The sequence below is a fragment of the Salvia hispanica genome, chromosome 6, assembly GCF_023119035.1.
Source record: "Salvia hispanica cultivar TCC Black 2014 chromosome 6, UniMelb_Shisp_WGS_1.0, whole genome shotgun sequence".
NCBI lineage: Eukaryota > Viridiplantae > Streptophyta > Magnoliopsida > Lamiales > Lamiaceae > Salvia > Salvia hispanica.
Window position 1 is genome coordinate 15,723,611 of NC_062970.1, and position 15,343 is coordinate 15,738,953.

General features: G+C 36.0%; 2 protein-coding genes across 4 annotated transcripts; one reads left to right on the forward strand and one right to left on the reverse strand.

Annotated features, from left to right (window-relative positions):
* Nucleotides 1-60: 60 nt before the first annotated feature.
* LOC125193851 (oligopeptide transporter 4-like) lies at nucleotides 61-4,561 on the reverse strand. Of its 2 annotated transcripts, XM_048091772.1 has the most exons (7): nucleotides 4,002-4,561; nucleotides 3,621-3,718; nucleotides 1,573-2,136; nucleotides 1,409-1,473; nucleotides 1,221-1,330; nucleotides 966-1,148; nucleotides 61-817 (listed from the first exon to the last, which is right to left on the reverse strand). In XM_048091772.1, exons 1-7 carry the CDS (start codon nucleotides 4,494-4,496, stop codon nucleotides 203-205), a joined length of 2,130 nt encoding a protein of 709 aa, XP_047947729.1. In that variant the 5' UTR covers nucleotides 4,497-4,561; the 3' UTR covers nucleotides 61-202. The 2 variants fall into 2 exon arrangements, with proteins under 2 accessions (XP_047947729.1, XP_047947727.1); XM_048091770.1 differs by having other exon boundaries at nucleotides 1,221-1,473.
* A 6,197-nt stretch (nucleotides 4,562-10,758) lies between these two features.
* On the forward strand, nucleotides 10,759-14,964 carry LOC125193852 (zinc transport protein ZntB-like). 2 transcript variants are annotated; one of them, XM_048091773.1, is made up of 5 exons: nucleotides 10,759-11,070; nucleotides 11,255-12,155; nucleotides 13,457-13,536; nucleotides 13,951-14,215; nucleotides 14,302-14,964. In XM_048091773.1, the coding sequence occupies exons 2-5, from the start codon at nucleotides 11,408-11,410 to the stop codon at nucleotides 14,568-14,570; spliced, it is 1,362 nt and encodes a 453-aa protein (XP_047947730.1). In that variant the 5' UTR covers nucleotides 10,759-11,070; nucleotides 11,255-11,407; the 3' UTR covers nucleotides 14,571-14,964. The 2 variants fall into 2 exon arrangements, with proteins under 2 accessions (XP_047947730.1, XP_047947731.1); XM_048091774.1 differs by having other exon boundaries at nucleotides 11,404-12,155.
* Nucleotides 14,965-15,343: the final 379 nt, after the last annotated feature.

Sequence of the window (15,343 nt, forward strand, 5' to 3'; positions counted from 1 at the left end):
GAAAATTCAAGCGCATGTGACTGTAAAATCTGCTAGTTGGATGCAATCTTGAAATATTGGTTAGTTTAATAAGGACTCTTGTGTATGCATAAGTTCTTTTCCAGCATGTTTGTACCTATAATTCAACATCCTGAAATTTCCAAATAGTTACAGAAATCATCCTTGACATATCTATTAGTGGAAAACATTTAACACAACAGTTTCAGTAGAGTGGACAACCAGCAACTTGTATGCCCTTAGCAGTAGGGCAAGTAGCCAAGCTGCAGTGTTCGCCTCGCGTGCCCCACCAATCTATTCCTCTTTCCTCTATCCCCAACGTAAAATACAGCGCCACTGCCATGAAAGCCACTCCCGCATCTAGAGCCGCCGAAACAATGTAGTTATACCTTTGCCACCACCTCTTCCGGTAACGGAAGACAAAGTAGTTGAATATCGTACCAAAGATGATCCAGGCATTGTAGTTTAGCGGCGTTGCTGGTGGCATCATACCCGTTGCCCCTAGAAGGACAGGCAGGTTGATCAGAGGTATCCAAGATTGCCTTGGAAAGGCCTTGTGGAGGAGCCAAACAATGACAGGACCTATTGCACCTCCAAGGAAAAACCAGTTCATTGAACTATAGTCTCCAAGACTTCCAAAGATCCTTTTGGGCCCCACTAGACCCCAGATGACCGAGGCATCGAAGAAGACTCTGTCCCCCGGGCATGTCCATGGACTGTCTGGTGGAAGGAGGTCATCTTGGCATATGTTTTTGATAGACGTAAGCAGCCACCACGCTACAGAGATGTTGATTGTTCCAGCTATAACCGTTCCCACGGACTGATCGTTGCAACATGAATGAGAATAGTCAGGACTCAGTATACAATTGTGTATCAATCATAACAATAGCTCTTTTTTATTGGAGTTAGATAGATAGCTTGATGGTAAGAAGCATGAAGTGTTCCACAAATGGAAGAATGCAATGTACCTGAACTATAAACATTGATCTAGGAGGGATCTTCATGTAGTGGCCTAGCTTGAAATCACTTAGGAAAGAGACAGCCTGTGCCATGCTCATATAGCCATAGACTTTGAAGCACACATTTGCAATTGGTCTTCCTGGGTAGACTATACCCATAACATACTCTGTGATTATATTCAACCCCGGAGTCTGCAAATACAACGGTTTTTTTACATATGCCATGATCAACATTAGAAAGGAAGAATGTCATTACTCAGTTACCTGGTTTGTGGTGGCAGTGATGATACTGATTGGAAGCGTGAAAACAAAAGCAATGATGCAGGCGAAGATTAACGCCCACCATGGCATCTGAACTTCGTCATTCAAGAAGACTGAGAGCATCAGAGAAGCAGTAAATGTCACAGCTAGTAATATATAGAACCACCAGGAAGGTATGTCCGCGTATTTACGCATAAGTCTTGTATGAATGTCCTCCTTTTCTGTATATGAAGCTCGGAATCTTTCACATATTTCCCTGCGGTTTACAAATTTACAAGCTACATTAAGTTAATCATCAAGTTTGGGATGTAGAAAAAACTCCAAAAAAGAAGAAAGTAGCATAAAAGTATAGTACCTTCCATAGAAGCAAGCCACATGAGTTAGAGTAGATGCAATAGTTGCAAAACCAAAGCCATAGGTGAGGGAAAAGAACATGCTGAGATGTATCCTGCCCTGCTGTTGGTATTTTTCAATATCCAACTCAAACTTGTCATTCACAATTGCAGATATGTTATATTTCTGACCTTGAGCTGTGAATAGGTGAGAGGAGAAAATCGGAAACTTTCTAGCACCATACAAGTTGAATCCCCAATAGGCTGTTGGAAGCACTATGTAGATGATGAGTGCATAACCAGCAAAGACATTCATTATGGCAAAGAATGGAGACACAAGTGGGCTGCCCAAGAAGGATGCTATGGCTGTCCAATCCAATGTTATGGCTCCGAGGCCAAGCCCTCTCATGCCTGACCCGATCTGCTGCGCTGTGACCGACTTGGAGAATGCCCAACACATCCATGAAATGCTTGTCAGAGTTGGGAAGAGGTAGCCGGGGAATAGGTACCAAGAGAAGCTGCATATCATCACGATCAGGAAAAACTTGGCCCTTGACATACGTGCCTCGTCCTTTTCATGCAGAGCCCTGCCAATGTTTGGTGCAAGAATGTGGAGTTTAGTTCAATATGGCATTGCTTTGTTGCATTGTTTGCATGAGTGAGATTATTTAGCATATTGAGTATATAGCATGAATTGTGTATTAGAAAATAAAAGGATCTGTGTGCACTAATTGACTAGAGCAAGCAAGGTATCTATTTTTCAAGATGGTAACAAAGCAGGACTCATGCTCGAACGGAATGTGCAGTCATGGAGAATGTGAATGAGCTACCCTTTCGGGTTTTGCACGAACATTTTCTCATTTGGTTACCGGTCGTCATCAGGGACAAAGCCGCACATTGCCGGTTAAAGTTAATTCAATGATAATATTTACAAGTAATTAAACATATTTATAACTACGGCATTTGAAGCTTGCATGGACAAGGAGTTCATTTAGTACTAAGAAGTTAACTGTTACTCTGTAATCTAGTGATGAAGTAAAAGATTCCATGAGCAATGAAACTAGACAGAGATTTAAGGTTTGATCGTTGAGGAATCTTGGTGAATGAATTTGTGATCAAGGGTTGAAGTAGCTGTAATTTGTTAAGTGAGCTGTGATTCATGTGACACAAATGCCAAGATTCAGCACGTGAGGCTCATTACAAGAATCTACAGCCTGTAAACTCTACTTCCAAATTGACCTTTCTACGTACCTTAATAAAACATACTTTTGTTCTTAGACAGTGGTGGTAATCATCGATTGGTAGATCAAATATAATCTTGCAAGATAAGCAATAATGTTCCTAACTAAATCTATTACTTATAGGAAAATTTAGATGTAACTTAATTGGTGGGGAAGTGCACCTAGAAATTAGAATCTGATTAAGTCAAATGAGTGACAAAATAAATAAATGAAAAATGTTAGCCACTAACTTTAAATCTTTTTCCTTTAAATAATATGCACTAGGATACCTAAAATCTTCTTTTCAGCCTTGAGAGCCAAATGGCAAATATAATAAGAGAGTGAGATAAGGAATACCAAATACTATAATCTTTAGTTCAAAACACAGCTCGGTGGTGTGAAAAAAACGTTTGATTGGAGTAATTAATAACACATCAAAAATGAAATAAATTAAATCAACTTAATCAAATAACTGCTTTGTGATCACTTGATTACATGATTATTTATCACTCCCAAATTTGCTTAATTATGGAGTATACTAATCATTCTTTAATCTGTAATACTACAAAACTCCAAAAACTAATCTCACAAAAATTATTAGTACTAATTTTGTGTGTCCTGATTTATGCATTTTGACATAATTATAAAAAATTGAATCCTATTTTTTTCTATTCTTTTGCATTTTATTCACGTAACCCTCCAATTTATCATACACCATGTCAGTTGATCTATAGACTATACTTGAAATCAAATAACCCAAACCATCCGATCATACTTCTCTATCGAACCTTATCAATCTTATCCATCTAATCGAACGCATGTAAATAGATAATGTGAAAGCAGGGTGTTACCGAAAGAGAGAGACTTGGACTAGAGTCCCGGGCCACCACATATGTGCCGGCTCGATCACATACTTCCTCAAAAGCCCGGCCCACCCATATCCCAGCACCTGCATTAATCATTTTTCCTCTTTTTTTCAGGATTTCAGAATTTTAAAATTTACCACTAATGCCCAAACAAAAATTTATCCTACTTCCAAAAATACTCAATTCAACCTTTTCAACTAAGAGAGACAAAAAAAAAAGACAGAGGAGAAAGAGAGAGAGAGATTTGCATCACTGTTGTGTCCTTTTCTCCAATTAGCATTCCAAGGACATCAACAAGTATGTATTCCCCATCAAAATATAATCAAAGATAATATAAAGTACATAATTATATTAACAAGAATTAACCTGAGTGGTGATGATGAGGAGCCAACCAGCCAAGAAGGAGATGTTTCGGCCATAAAAGGCCTTAACAATGGTGACAATCCCAACAGCATAAGCGGAGCCATTCCCGAAGGCGCTCCCGGCGTTAGCGAATATGGAGATGAGGACGTGCTCCTTCATGTTAAAGGGGCCCGGGTTGAGAGAGAAGCGGCGGGGGCCGAAGCCGGGGATGCGGAAGGCGGCCGTGGGCAGCGCGGCCGCCAAGAAATGGCCGATGGGGAGGGTGGCCACTTGGACGGTGATCTGAGTGATCACGAGTGGCTCGGTGCGGTACGCGAAGAACTGGTTGAGGAAAGAGAGCATCACGCACGACAGAAGCCCGAGGAACCACATCCGGAAAGTCCACACCGGTAGGCTCGGGTCGTCCTTGTTTGTCACGGTTAGCCGAACCTCTTCGATCGGGGACTCCTCTTCTTCGTCCACCACTGCGGCGGCGGCGGCGGGCTCCAGAGTTCCCATGATGAGGAGAGTATGTTATTGTAGGTGGATATGTGGAGATTTTGTGGGAATTTGGATTCACTTTGCCTAGCTATATCATTTTTTTGGTCTATATAAGATTCAATAATTGATATGCTGGCTGGTCAGAGTAAGGAATCTTTTTTATTGTTTACTACTAGTACTACCATTTAATATCCTACTAATTCAAAAAAATTATGTTAAGTGAGTTAAGCGAAGAATATGTAGGGAGATGATAAGAGAATAAAGAAAATAGAGGAAAATAAGGAACAAGAAATATGTTGACTTTTACTTACAAGAAAATGATTTAACTATTATGGAACATACCAAAATGACAAATGACTCTGCTACTACAGAACTAAGGAGGTGGGAATGGGAGGTGTTATCCAACTCTAAAGTTTTTTGCGTATATGTATGAGTAGCGACGGCATTATAAAATATTTAGATTATTAATATCAATATTAAGTGATAATGATATAGTAGGTATTTTTCATAACAATTTATATACTGAAAGGGAAAATTGAAAACGTAGGGGCTCGCCTAAGCTATTTCCAAGCTCCATTTCAGTTCGGATGTGCGTGTAACTCTAACTATTTTAGCGATTTTGTAGGTGGAATTTGAGAAATACAGTACCTAGTAATTATTTTAGTAGTAATAAATTGGATTCGATGACGATTGACGATGAGGATGATGAGGGATGGAGATAGAGTGAGGATACTTTTGGAACAAAAATAGAATCTTTGGCGTGTGATGTTTGGTTGTTTACTTTATTATTATTTGTGGACATATAGTAGAACTATAATGCAAACTGTTAGTAATAAATAAAATGTAGGGTATGGTGTGGAGGGAAATGAGGATATGTATGATGGGCAGAAAAGGGGGACTACTGTGACATATTAAGTCAACAAGTGTTTAATTTAAAAATTTTTGTTTGTACGTTTGTGGAGACGTAGTAATTAATGGATGATAAAACGTTGAAATTTTGGAAGCATTATCACATGGGATGTGGAATTTTATTAGTGCAAATTGATGAAGATTTGAAGATAGCTGTGCACGCCACTGAGTGTAGATTGATAATTTTGTACTGCACACATATGGCCATATGGGGACGAATATTTCAAAATATAATGTTTCATCTTTGAGAATTGAGACTTGATCGTCGCACGTTGTATGTGTGTATCAATCATTTTGAAATATTGTTTAGTTGTTCTTACCATGTACACTCTCCTTCTTCTCTGCATTATTCTCTCACTTATTGTACCACTTTTTCACTTTAATTATTTATTACTATTATTTTTATAAAATGAATATATAAAAGTCAAAGTCAAAGTACTACTTAGTATGTTAGTTGGTTTCTACTTCCGAATATTTATTTACATTTGTCTATTTAATTTTCAATCATAAAAATTTAATAGTCGGAACATATTATCACATAATTATATATTTAATACATTGGATTCTTGATTTATTTTGCGCTATAGTTGGATTTAATAATATTAGTAGTAATACAATGTGCCATGATTCGATTGATTCAAGTGGTAGTACATAATTTAAAGCGCCATTGAATCTTGAAAATTCAAAATTGCACTCAAACAAACTTCCAAAATGGGAAAGCCTACTATTCAATTATCATGATTAAGTTAACGCTTTTATATAGAGAGAGTCAAATTCAAATTTAGGTCCTATTTTACATCTTTGAATTAGGAAGAATATCATTAAGACTGCGTTTGGTACACGAAATTGGAGGTGTGGAATTGGAATTGAAGCCTTCAATTCCAAATCCAGTGTTTGGTATTATAAAAATTCTTGAATTTGGAATTAAATTTCAATTCCATAATTTGAATTTCCTATCAAAAGTAGTGGAATTCCAAATATTCACACACACACACGTCACACACTACACACATTTCACACACTACACACACTTCACACATTTCACACACTACACACATTTCACACACTACAGACACTTCACACGCAACACACACTTCACACACTACATAATTTCACATATTTCACAAACTACATACATTTCACACATTTCACACACTACACACACGTCACTCATTTCACGCACTACACACATTTCCCACACTGCACACACTGCACATTTCACACACTACACACACTTCACACAATACACACATTTCACACACTACACAATTTCACACATTTCACACACCACATATTTCACACATATCACACACTACATACACTTCACACATTTCACACACTACTCACACTTCACACACTTCACACACCACACATTTGAACTATGCGTAGTGTGTGAAATGTGTGTAGTGTGTGTAGTGAGTGTAGTGAGTGAAGTGTGTGAAGTGTGTATAGTGTGTGAAATATGTGTAGTGTGTGTAGTGTGTGAAATGTGTGTAGTGTGTGAAGTGTGTGTAGCGTGTGAAATGTGTGTAGTGTGTAAAGTGTGTGAAATATGTGAAATGTGCGTAGTGTGTAAATGTGTGCAGTGTGTGAAATGTGTGATGAAGTGTGTGTAGTGTGTGAAGTGGATGCAGTGTGTGAAATGTGTGAAATATGTGTAGTGTGTGAAATGTGTGAAGTGTGTGTAGTGTGTGAAATGTGTATATTTATCAAACATGTCAATTCAATTTCATATCAATTCTCATTTCACTAAACATAGGATAGAATTCCAATTCCGTGTACTAAACGGGGCCTAAGAAGTTTTTCAATAAGAAAAGATATCATTTAAGATTTTGCATTTCTATTTTTACGAGCACTAGAAAGAGCATAAGAGCGTCCGCAGTGGCAGCTCTTTTGGAGCTCTATCCCGTACCACCGAACATGACTCCCCATTGAAGATCACCCATCCCACCGAGCTGTCTCACTGGGCTCCCTGGGTAAGGTCGGTAGAACATTGGTGGGACACGCATCCCAACCACGTAGCGCTCCATGGTTGCACGGTGACGATTACTCGCCACCTCCGCGAGTGAGCGTCATTTTCAGCCATTGGAATTTAATTTTAATTTTTTCGAATTGGTGAAAATTGAATAAAAATATTTCACTTCCCAAATATAAATGTTTATTACATTTTTTAACTATTTTTTTTATCCTCAGTTCATCTCAAATCATCTATAAATACCTTATTTATAAAAAAAATCACACAAAACTCTCTACATTTGCACTCTCTCAATAAATTTTCATTATTAATTGTGCAAATATGTTCTACCAACCACCCAACCGTCCGCATGGAAGACGTCGTCGTCGGATTATCCGACTCCAGGTATCCAAGGCTCGGCGACGCCCAACATCCAAAGAACAAGGTGTCCACACAAGGTTGTCTACCGACCTTACCCGATGGAAATGCAGTACTGTGGGGCGCCATACGGGTCGATGTCGTCATACAGCCCGATATCGTCTTTGTCCCAAATTCGAGAGGACAGTGCCCAATCTTCGGAGCAATGTTCGGTGCGAACTCCGAAGGTCAATGCCCGCCATCCTTACTTCGCATAAAAGACGGAGAAATTCCTTGAAGTGTGGGTCACCATTTCAGAAGATTCGATTGTGAGAAGTGAGAACCAACCACAACGGGAAGGTTTTTTTTTGGGATTGGGTGACTGAAACCTACAATGCTACGCGGCCGAAAGGATCTGTCCCCATGCAATTTGAAGATGCTTCGTAATCATTTCGGCCGAGTGAGTTTCAATGTCCAAAAGTTCAGCAACATCTTTCTTGCTCGTATTTTCTCTATTTATTAGCATAGACATCTTCACACCACACCTTTCACACAACACCTTAACCAAGTGATTTTATGATATTTATAGAAGATTACTAAGATGGATTTTCTAATACTCTAATTTCATACTCCATATACTAATATTTTTTTTTTCCAGGATGTAAAGGACATGCTTCAGTGATGAATCTGTCATTCAAATGCTCAAAATAGGCTTTTACAATGTTCAAAATTGAAAGATGCTGGGATAGACCAATTTATAGTACTCTACAATGGCTTCATTTTTTAGGAATTGCCTCTATTAGTTTCACACTGTCCAATATAATTCCGCGGTACTCAGGTTATGGCAGATTATAACTTTTCGTTGCATATCCTAAACTGGTTATAATATGCTCCAGCTTTTGGCATATAGGATTTAATTTAATCTATGATGAAAATGGTTACCATAAGAATCTGCAAGTATTAATGTAAATTTTTTCAGACGAATCTATCATTATAGTACTAATATAGACTAGTATAGATTGTTATGTTTGTTAAGGCCCAGCTTTACAAACCCATTTTTACGTTATAAATTTGAAAATGTTCATAAAACTCTATACGAATTTTGGCAAAATTCTGTGTTTTACAAACTTTAAAAATTGTCTAAATATTACAAAGTTTACATTTTATGTGCTATTTTCCGATCCACGCAGTGTTATTAGTAGTGTCAAGTAGGATACAAAAGTCACATACATTAGTAGAATATAGTGAATGTAAAATTTATGATATTGTTGACTAATTTTAAAGTTTATGAAAAATACTATACTAACAAAAGTTATAATTTTAATGACCAATGTCCTGATAAAATTTTGAGTTTTCGCTAACAAATCATAGAAAAATTTAATTAAATAATTAATGTTAACTGTAAAGAAGTTAAACAATCATATATGCACATTAGACTAAGATATAAGTGCCCTAGTGGTGGCATGAAACTAATTTAAATTAAATTAAATTAAACTATAATAAAATAAAATAAAATAAAACTAAACTATAGAGCAAGAGATCACGAATATTAACTAAAAGTGAATTGGTTATTTTGGTTTTTTGTATGATAGCATCAAAACAAATTACTAGGAGTACAAAGTATACATTCGTCTAAAAAAAATAAATTAATTCGATCATTTTAGACCGTTCTCTAAAATTAGACTAATTTTAAAAATGAAAAATTTTAAGCATTACTAATAATACTGATAATGTGGACTCCACGATCCTCTAACACTATATCCGGCATCAATTTTCTCTCTATCTCTAACTTTTCCAATTAAGAATTAAATTTCGTGTCATTTACAACTTTACTACTTTTTATAGGCAAATGTAGTATTTAAAAAAAAAATTAAAATATAATACTCCATATAAATTAAATTGCATGAAAAAATAAATACCGTAGTACTTATTTAACTAAAATCATATCCCTAAGACACCATTTTAACATGATTATATCAGTAATATCACCACTATATGTTTATATTGATTTTAACGTATGTAAATTCAAATAAACTTTTCAAATATATATTTCGTGGTTTCTTATTGATTTTGGAAATAACCCGAGTTTAAAGGCGAAAGAATAGTTTGTTATGTGTTCAGCGCATAGCTTCGAGACCAAAAGCAAGTAGTACAAAGTTCAAACTATGCTGCTTAGATGGTAGAGCACGTTTTATTATTACTTTAGTTATGGATCAATAATTTATCTGCTTGATTAAATAATTAATTGGTCAGCAATCAAAGTCCACCTCTTGAAAATCAAAACTTTACTACTAGTAGTAATTTTAAAAATGTTGAATAGATTTAAAATTTGTCCATGCATCATAAACTTTTAAATTTCAATTTTTTAAATAATTTTAATTTGATCATGAATTTGAATCACCATACAATAACTTTACCCTACTTATATATATGACGTCAACATAGATTCTTTTTTATCGCATGCAAGAGTAATCGTAACAAATTATACTATATATCGCAACAACCGATTACATACGACGTATCAATGGATATATTTAAATCTCAACAAACAATTCAAATCTCTATACATATTTTCTATAGACTATATGAGTAATTACGTAGTAATTCATAAAATTTATAGTATAAAGAAATTAATTTAGCATAATTGATACAAAAACTTCAATTCAATTTTATTAGGTAGGATACAACATGTCACTTAACCTTGACTTATACAGCAAAAGCACAATTAACATAATCCGCATTAAGTTACATTATATACATATAAAATATTGATATAAAAAATTAAAATTAAATAATTAATACTCCATAAAATTATCAAATGATATTTTTTTGTATCATAGTAGTATTATTATTACTCCATACTAGTACATTTTTTAATAGCAGAAATGATAGTGAAAACTTATCAAATCCCTAATCAAACAAATCTCCATTAAAATGAATTTAACTCTAATCTATTAAATATAAATATAATAAATATATAATCTATTAAATATAAATATAATAAATATAGTATGTATAGTTGTTTTCTGCAGGTTATGGAGGTGCATGAAGAAACTTCCAGGAAGCAGCAATCTCTAGTCTCCACGTTGAATATTATTAGTAATTTTTTTTTTCTGCTACCCTTGAATCGTCCTCGTTTTCTCCACCTCTGTTTGACCCCAGTTGTATGTAGTTCTTGAATAAAGAGATAAGATTCTGTTTTCTATATTTGGCCCTTTTGTTATTTCGGGGGTTGTTGGATGAGAGTAGGACGCTTTCAAGATTGAATCTTTAATTTAGTTATAATTTGGGTTTTCCCTGATTTTATCTGGGCTATCCTATATTCGTTCAAGACTTGCCATTTTAGTGTTCCCAGATTCTGAACTAATTCAGGTGAGTCTTTCGTTGATTTGATCGAATGGCGGCGTTGCTTGATTTTTGTTAAGTGATTATGTATCCTGTTTAGTGGGATTCTCTCCCTTTCTTTATGGTAGATAGTGATGCATGATATTGATGGAGTTCCAAAATAGGAAGTCATTTAGTAGTATTGATTCCATGATTTTTCTCTTCTCTTCAGGAGTGAAGAATGGTGATAAGAAATCCTTGATTTGATTCAGGAGTAGATTTTTTTGGGTTTGACCTATGAAATTGGGGATATAAGTTGAATAACAGCTGCTCAGAAAATTTTTTCCCCCAAAAACTAAATCCATAGTCTTCGATTTTTAGGAAGATGATGGAGCTCACTCATGTAAATAGTGAGGGAGAGGTTGCAGAAAGTGAAATATCTGAAACGAAAAGTTTAAGGAAAAACTTATTTCACCAATCACACTATTCTGGTGTTGTGAGAAAGAAGGCCTACATATTTGATGGAGATGGGAATTACTTTAACAAGGAATGGGATATAGTTCAAGGTTCAGGAAAAGAGTTCTGTTGGTATCATGTTGAGCTTCCAAAAGGGAATCATAAACTCTCACAGTTGGCTCAGCATCTCATCCATGCCCTATCCCCGCCCCTAAAGCTCCAGGACATACTCTCACTCGTTAGCAACGGGCCATTTTGTGGGCACGTAGATGGTGCTCTCGTATTCAGAGTTAACTCACCCGGCCCTGCATCTAGCAAGTTCACCTTTAGGATCGCAGCAAGAATCACTGAGAATTCAGTTATCACGGTATCATTAGGACGTGTTCCTAGACTGGGCTTCTCTCCAGCAAATGAGTCTTTGCTGTCAGAGATTCCGATCATAGAAAGTTCGAGTAATGGAAGTAGTGAACGAAGGGATAGAGGAGGGATTGTGATAAGGGAACATGTACTAGATTTTCTATTGACTATGAATCATTCGGAGGAAGCTGATAACCCTGTGCCTAAATCTGTTGCAAATCTTGTGGTACACATCATCGATACACATATGGATCACCTTCAGGATGTTGTGACCAAGCTTGAGATTGAGCTGGATGCAGTCGAGTTAGAGCTGGACAGAGGTATGTCTCTAGGATTTTCAATTTGGCATTCTAGTGCATCCATTAAAGTCAGCAGCTTATTTATGCTTTTTTGTTATTTCTGTGCTATATCTGAGAAGTACTGATCAGCATTGCTTACTTGTGGTGTAGTTTTGGAGTCTTGGCACGTCTTTTATCTTGATTAACTTGTGTGTATTGTGATCCTATTGAGATTTTTACTAATGAATTTGTTACTGGTGTAAAGATTGTTTATTGGTTCAATAAAACAAAACATTATGAGTATTTGTTACTCCATTTGAACTTCTTGTATTAAAAGTAAAGGAAATAAATATAATAGGTGCAAAGAAGAGTGTGTTTTGATGGAAACTAAAAGAGAGATGAAGTTAATAGAAATTCATGTAATTTTGTAATCTATGCCTCATCTTCTGTGAGAACCATTCCAGAGCAGGAAACTTCAGAATTTGGATGCAGTGTATATTTAAACTGATGTAGTGTTTGACTTGAGTGCAAAATGACACGACTTAACATTTTTAGTAGATAAACTGAAAAGGGGAATATTTTTAGAACTATGAGATGCATTAGAAGTGGTTTAAAATGTTAGAAACATGTATGACATATTGGCATTTCTAATCTAGATATTTTACAATATACATCTGTGGAGCTCTATATGTATTGCTGAACTATCATGTTCTACTATGCTAGTTAGGATTTTGAATTAGTTAGTGAATATTTCACTGGCTATTTTTTAAAATTGTAACGTACTTAGCATATGCAATATAAACAACCGCCCATTGGAAGAAGAGCAGTGGTCTCTTTCTCTCACTCAGACACGGGTACTTACGTAAACTCATGTAATTGTAAAGCTTTAAAACAGAAAAGAACCAATCTTTTCATTGAGAGTGTTTCACTTTGTTAAAACTAGGAGTATATAGTTTTCTTTATGAATCTTTTCGTGCCCCGCCAAATAATAGTCTATATTTGCATTTACTCACATCCACTTCATATAATGGCTGTTAAGTAGTAACAGTGCATAAGTACTTACAAAAACTCATGTGATTGTGAGGTTTGGTGTTGTTGTTTCGCTTGCCAAGTGTTGACAGTTGTTGGGGAAAAGATAACAAAACTTGTCTTCAATATGTTGTTGGATTTAGTACTAAATGCTCGTCCTATATATCCAGCTCGATGGATGCCCTTAAAAGAAGTAGGCTATTGTATCTTAGAAAAAAACTACTATATGGTACTCCTGAATAGGATCAGTTGATTTTAGTTAGAGTACTCCTGACTTTTTACTTCAGTATATGATACTCAGTGATCTTTTTCAGGTGGTTTTGCTATGAAGAAGCAAATGTTAGATAGCCGAAGATTCCCAAAAATGAATCTCGACTTGCAGCGTCTACTGCAGGTATTTCAATTTAATCCATGGTTTGATACCTCTCTAAAAACCTTTTATGTAGGAGTACATGTTTTTGCTAGTATTATTTATGGTAAACATAATACATGACCATACAATCCTATTTTGGGTTGCGTTTAGTTTGAAGGATTTAATATGGATAGACGATTTTATAGAAGAATTTCAAGTGGCTCCATGCCATGTAGAGCTGGTTTTGGAATCCACCAAAATCTCTCTTATGAATAATTCAAAAACAGAGTAGTGGTTTTCATATGTTAGTTTGAATTTCAAATGTGCCCTCCGAATTCTTTAATCCGAATGCAACCTTGAGTGTTTTTTGATATTTTAAATGATGATACTGTAGTTAAACGAATATGAGAAAATGAGTTGAGAACATATTTAAAGCAATGATCTGGGCAACTCCAGGTGATAGCACACGGTGAACAAGTATTTCCCCGAGTCAAGGAAAAGTGTTCTTCTAAAGAATGGTTTGGCAGTGAAGATATCAACGCGTTAGAAGAGTTGATTGGTCGTATAAGGAGATTAAAGGAGAACGTTGGTTTCATAGCCAACCGCGTCACTGCAATTCAGGCTGGCCTCGACAGCTGGCAGTCCGAGCAAATAAACAAAAAGCTATACTACCTCTCTTTCCTCTCCATTATATTTCTGCCTCTTTCAATAATAACCGGAGGTCAGATTTTCACATTAAACTTGCATACATATTTCCTATCATGTCAGAGGCATTTGGCATAAACATCAGCTGTTTCTTGTTGGCAGTGTTTGGGATGAATGTCGGCGGAGTTCCTTGGACCGGACAAAGAGACCCCACGATTAAGGATGGGTTTCGTAATGTGCTGATAGTCTGTGCAGCCATGCTTGGGGTTGTTCTATTGTGCTTTCTTTTCCCGGCTTTGTATAGCCGTGCAATGGCCTGGCGGAGAAGGCAGGTCATGCAACGGAGCTGGTCCCTCAACCGGAGGTCCTTCGTTAGGAGAGCCGGGATGGATGGAGAAAGAACAGAAAGAGGAGGATACATTCGACTTTAGCTAGGCTGCAAGAGTGATGATGATCATCGTACATGGTAAATGTGTTCGATCTTCTCCCTCGTTTGCATTTCATCCGACGTCGTCTTGCTTTGGACAGATTTGATCGTTTCTTGTACTTATAATTGATCTTCTGCTATTTTTTTTATACACCCACACGCCAATTCTTGGTTTGCTGGGATGTAGGCCATTGTTTTCACTTTTTCTCTTGAGAAATCTCGATTTTCTTGTATAGTGTCTTTGGTTGCGAGCTTTTCAACCTCATTTTCTCTTGAGAAATCTCGATGTTGTTTAGTATAGAATGTGTAATTGTTCATTTGAGATAATCACTTTCCATTTTTAAACTCAATTCTTGGCAATTATTTCTATAAAATGTCCAGATAATTAGTATTGATAATTTGGTATTTTTTGAGACAAGCATATAGATGATGATGTAAATTGATATTATAGTAGATTACTATTTAAAATTGGAGTATGAAAAAAATTAACGAGTAATCTCGATCTTTGGTGATTTTATATGTGATGCTACATCATTGCCACAATTTGTCTTTGTAAAATGTATCGAATTGACCCAATATAGATTAATCTCTACGATAAACTATTAAAATGAAAATGCTTGTGACACGTCCCTTTTTTCTCGATATAAGTAAATTGAAAGAGAATAATGAATATTGTGGCCACGAAACAAAAAGAGAAGGTTGAGTGAGAGGTGGCTGCATTTCCACCATTTATCTAACCAAATGGAGTAATGTGTTACATTAAATACAAGAGTAACT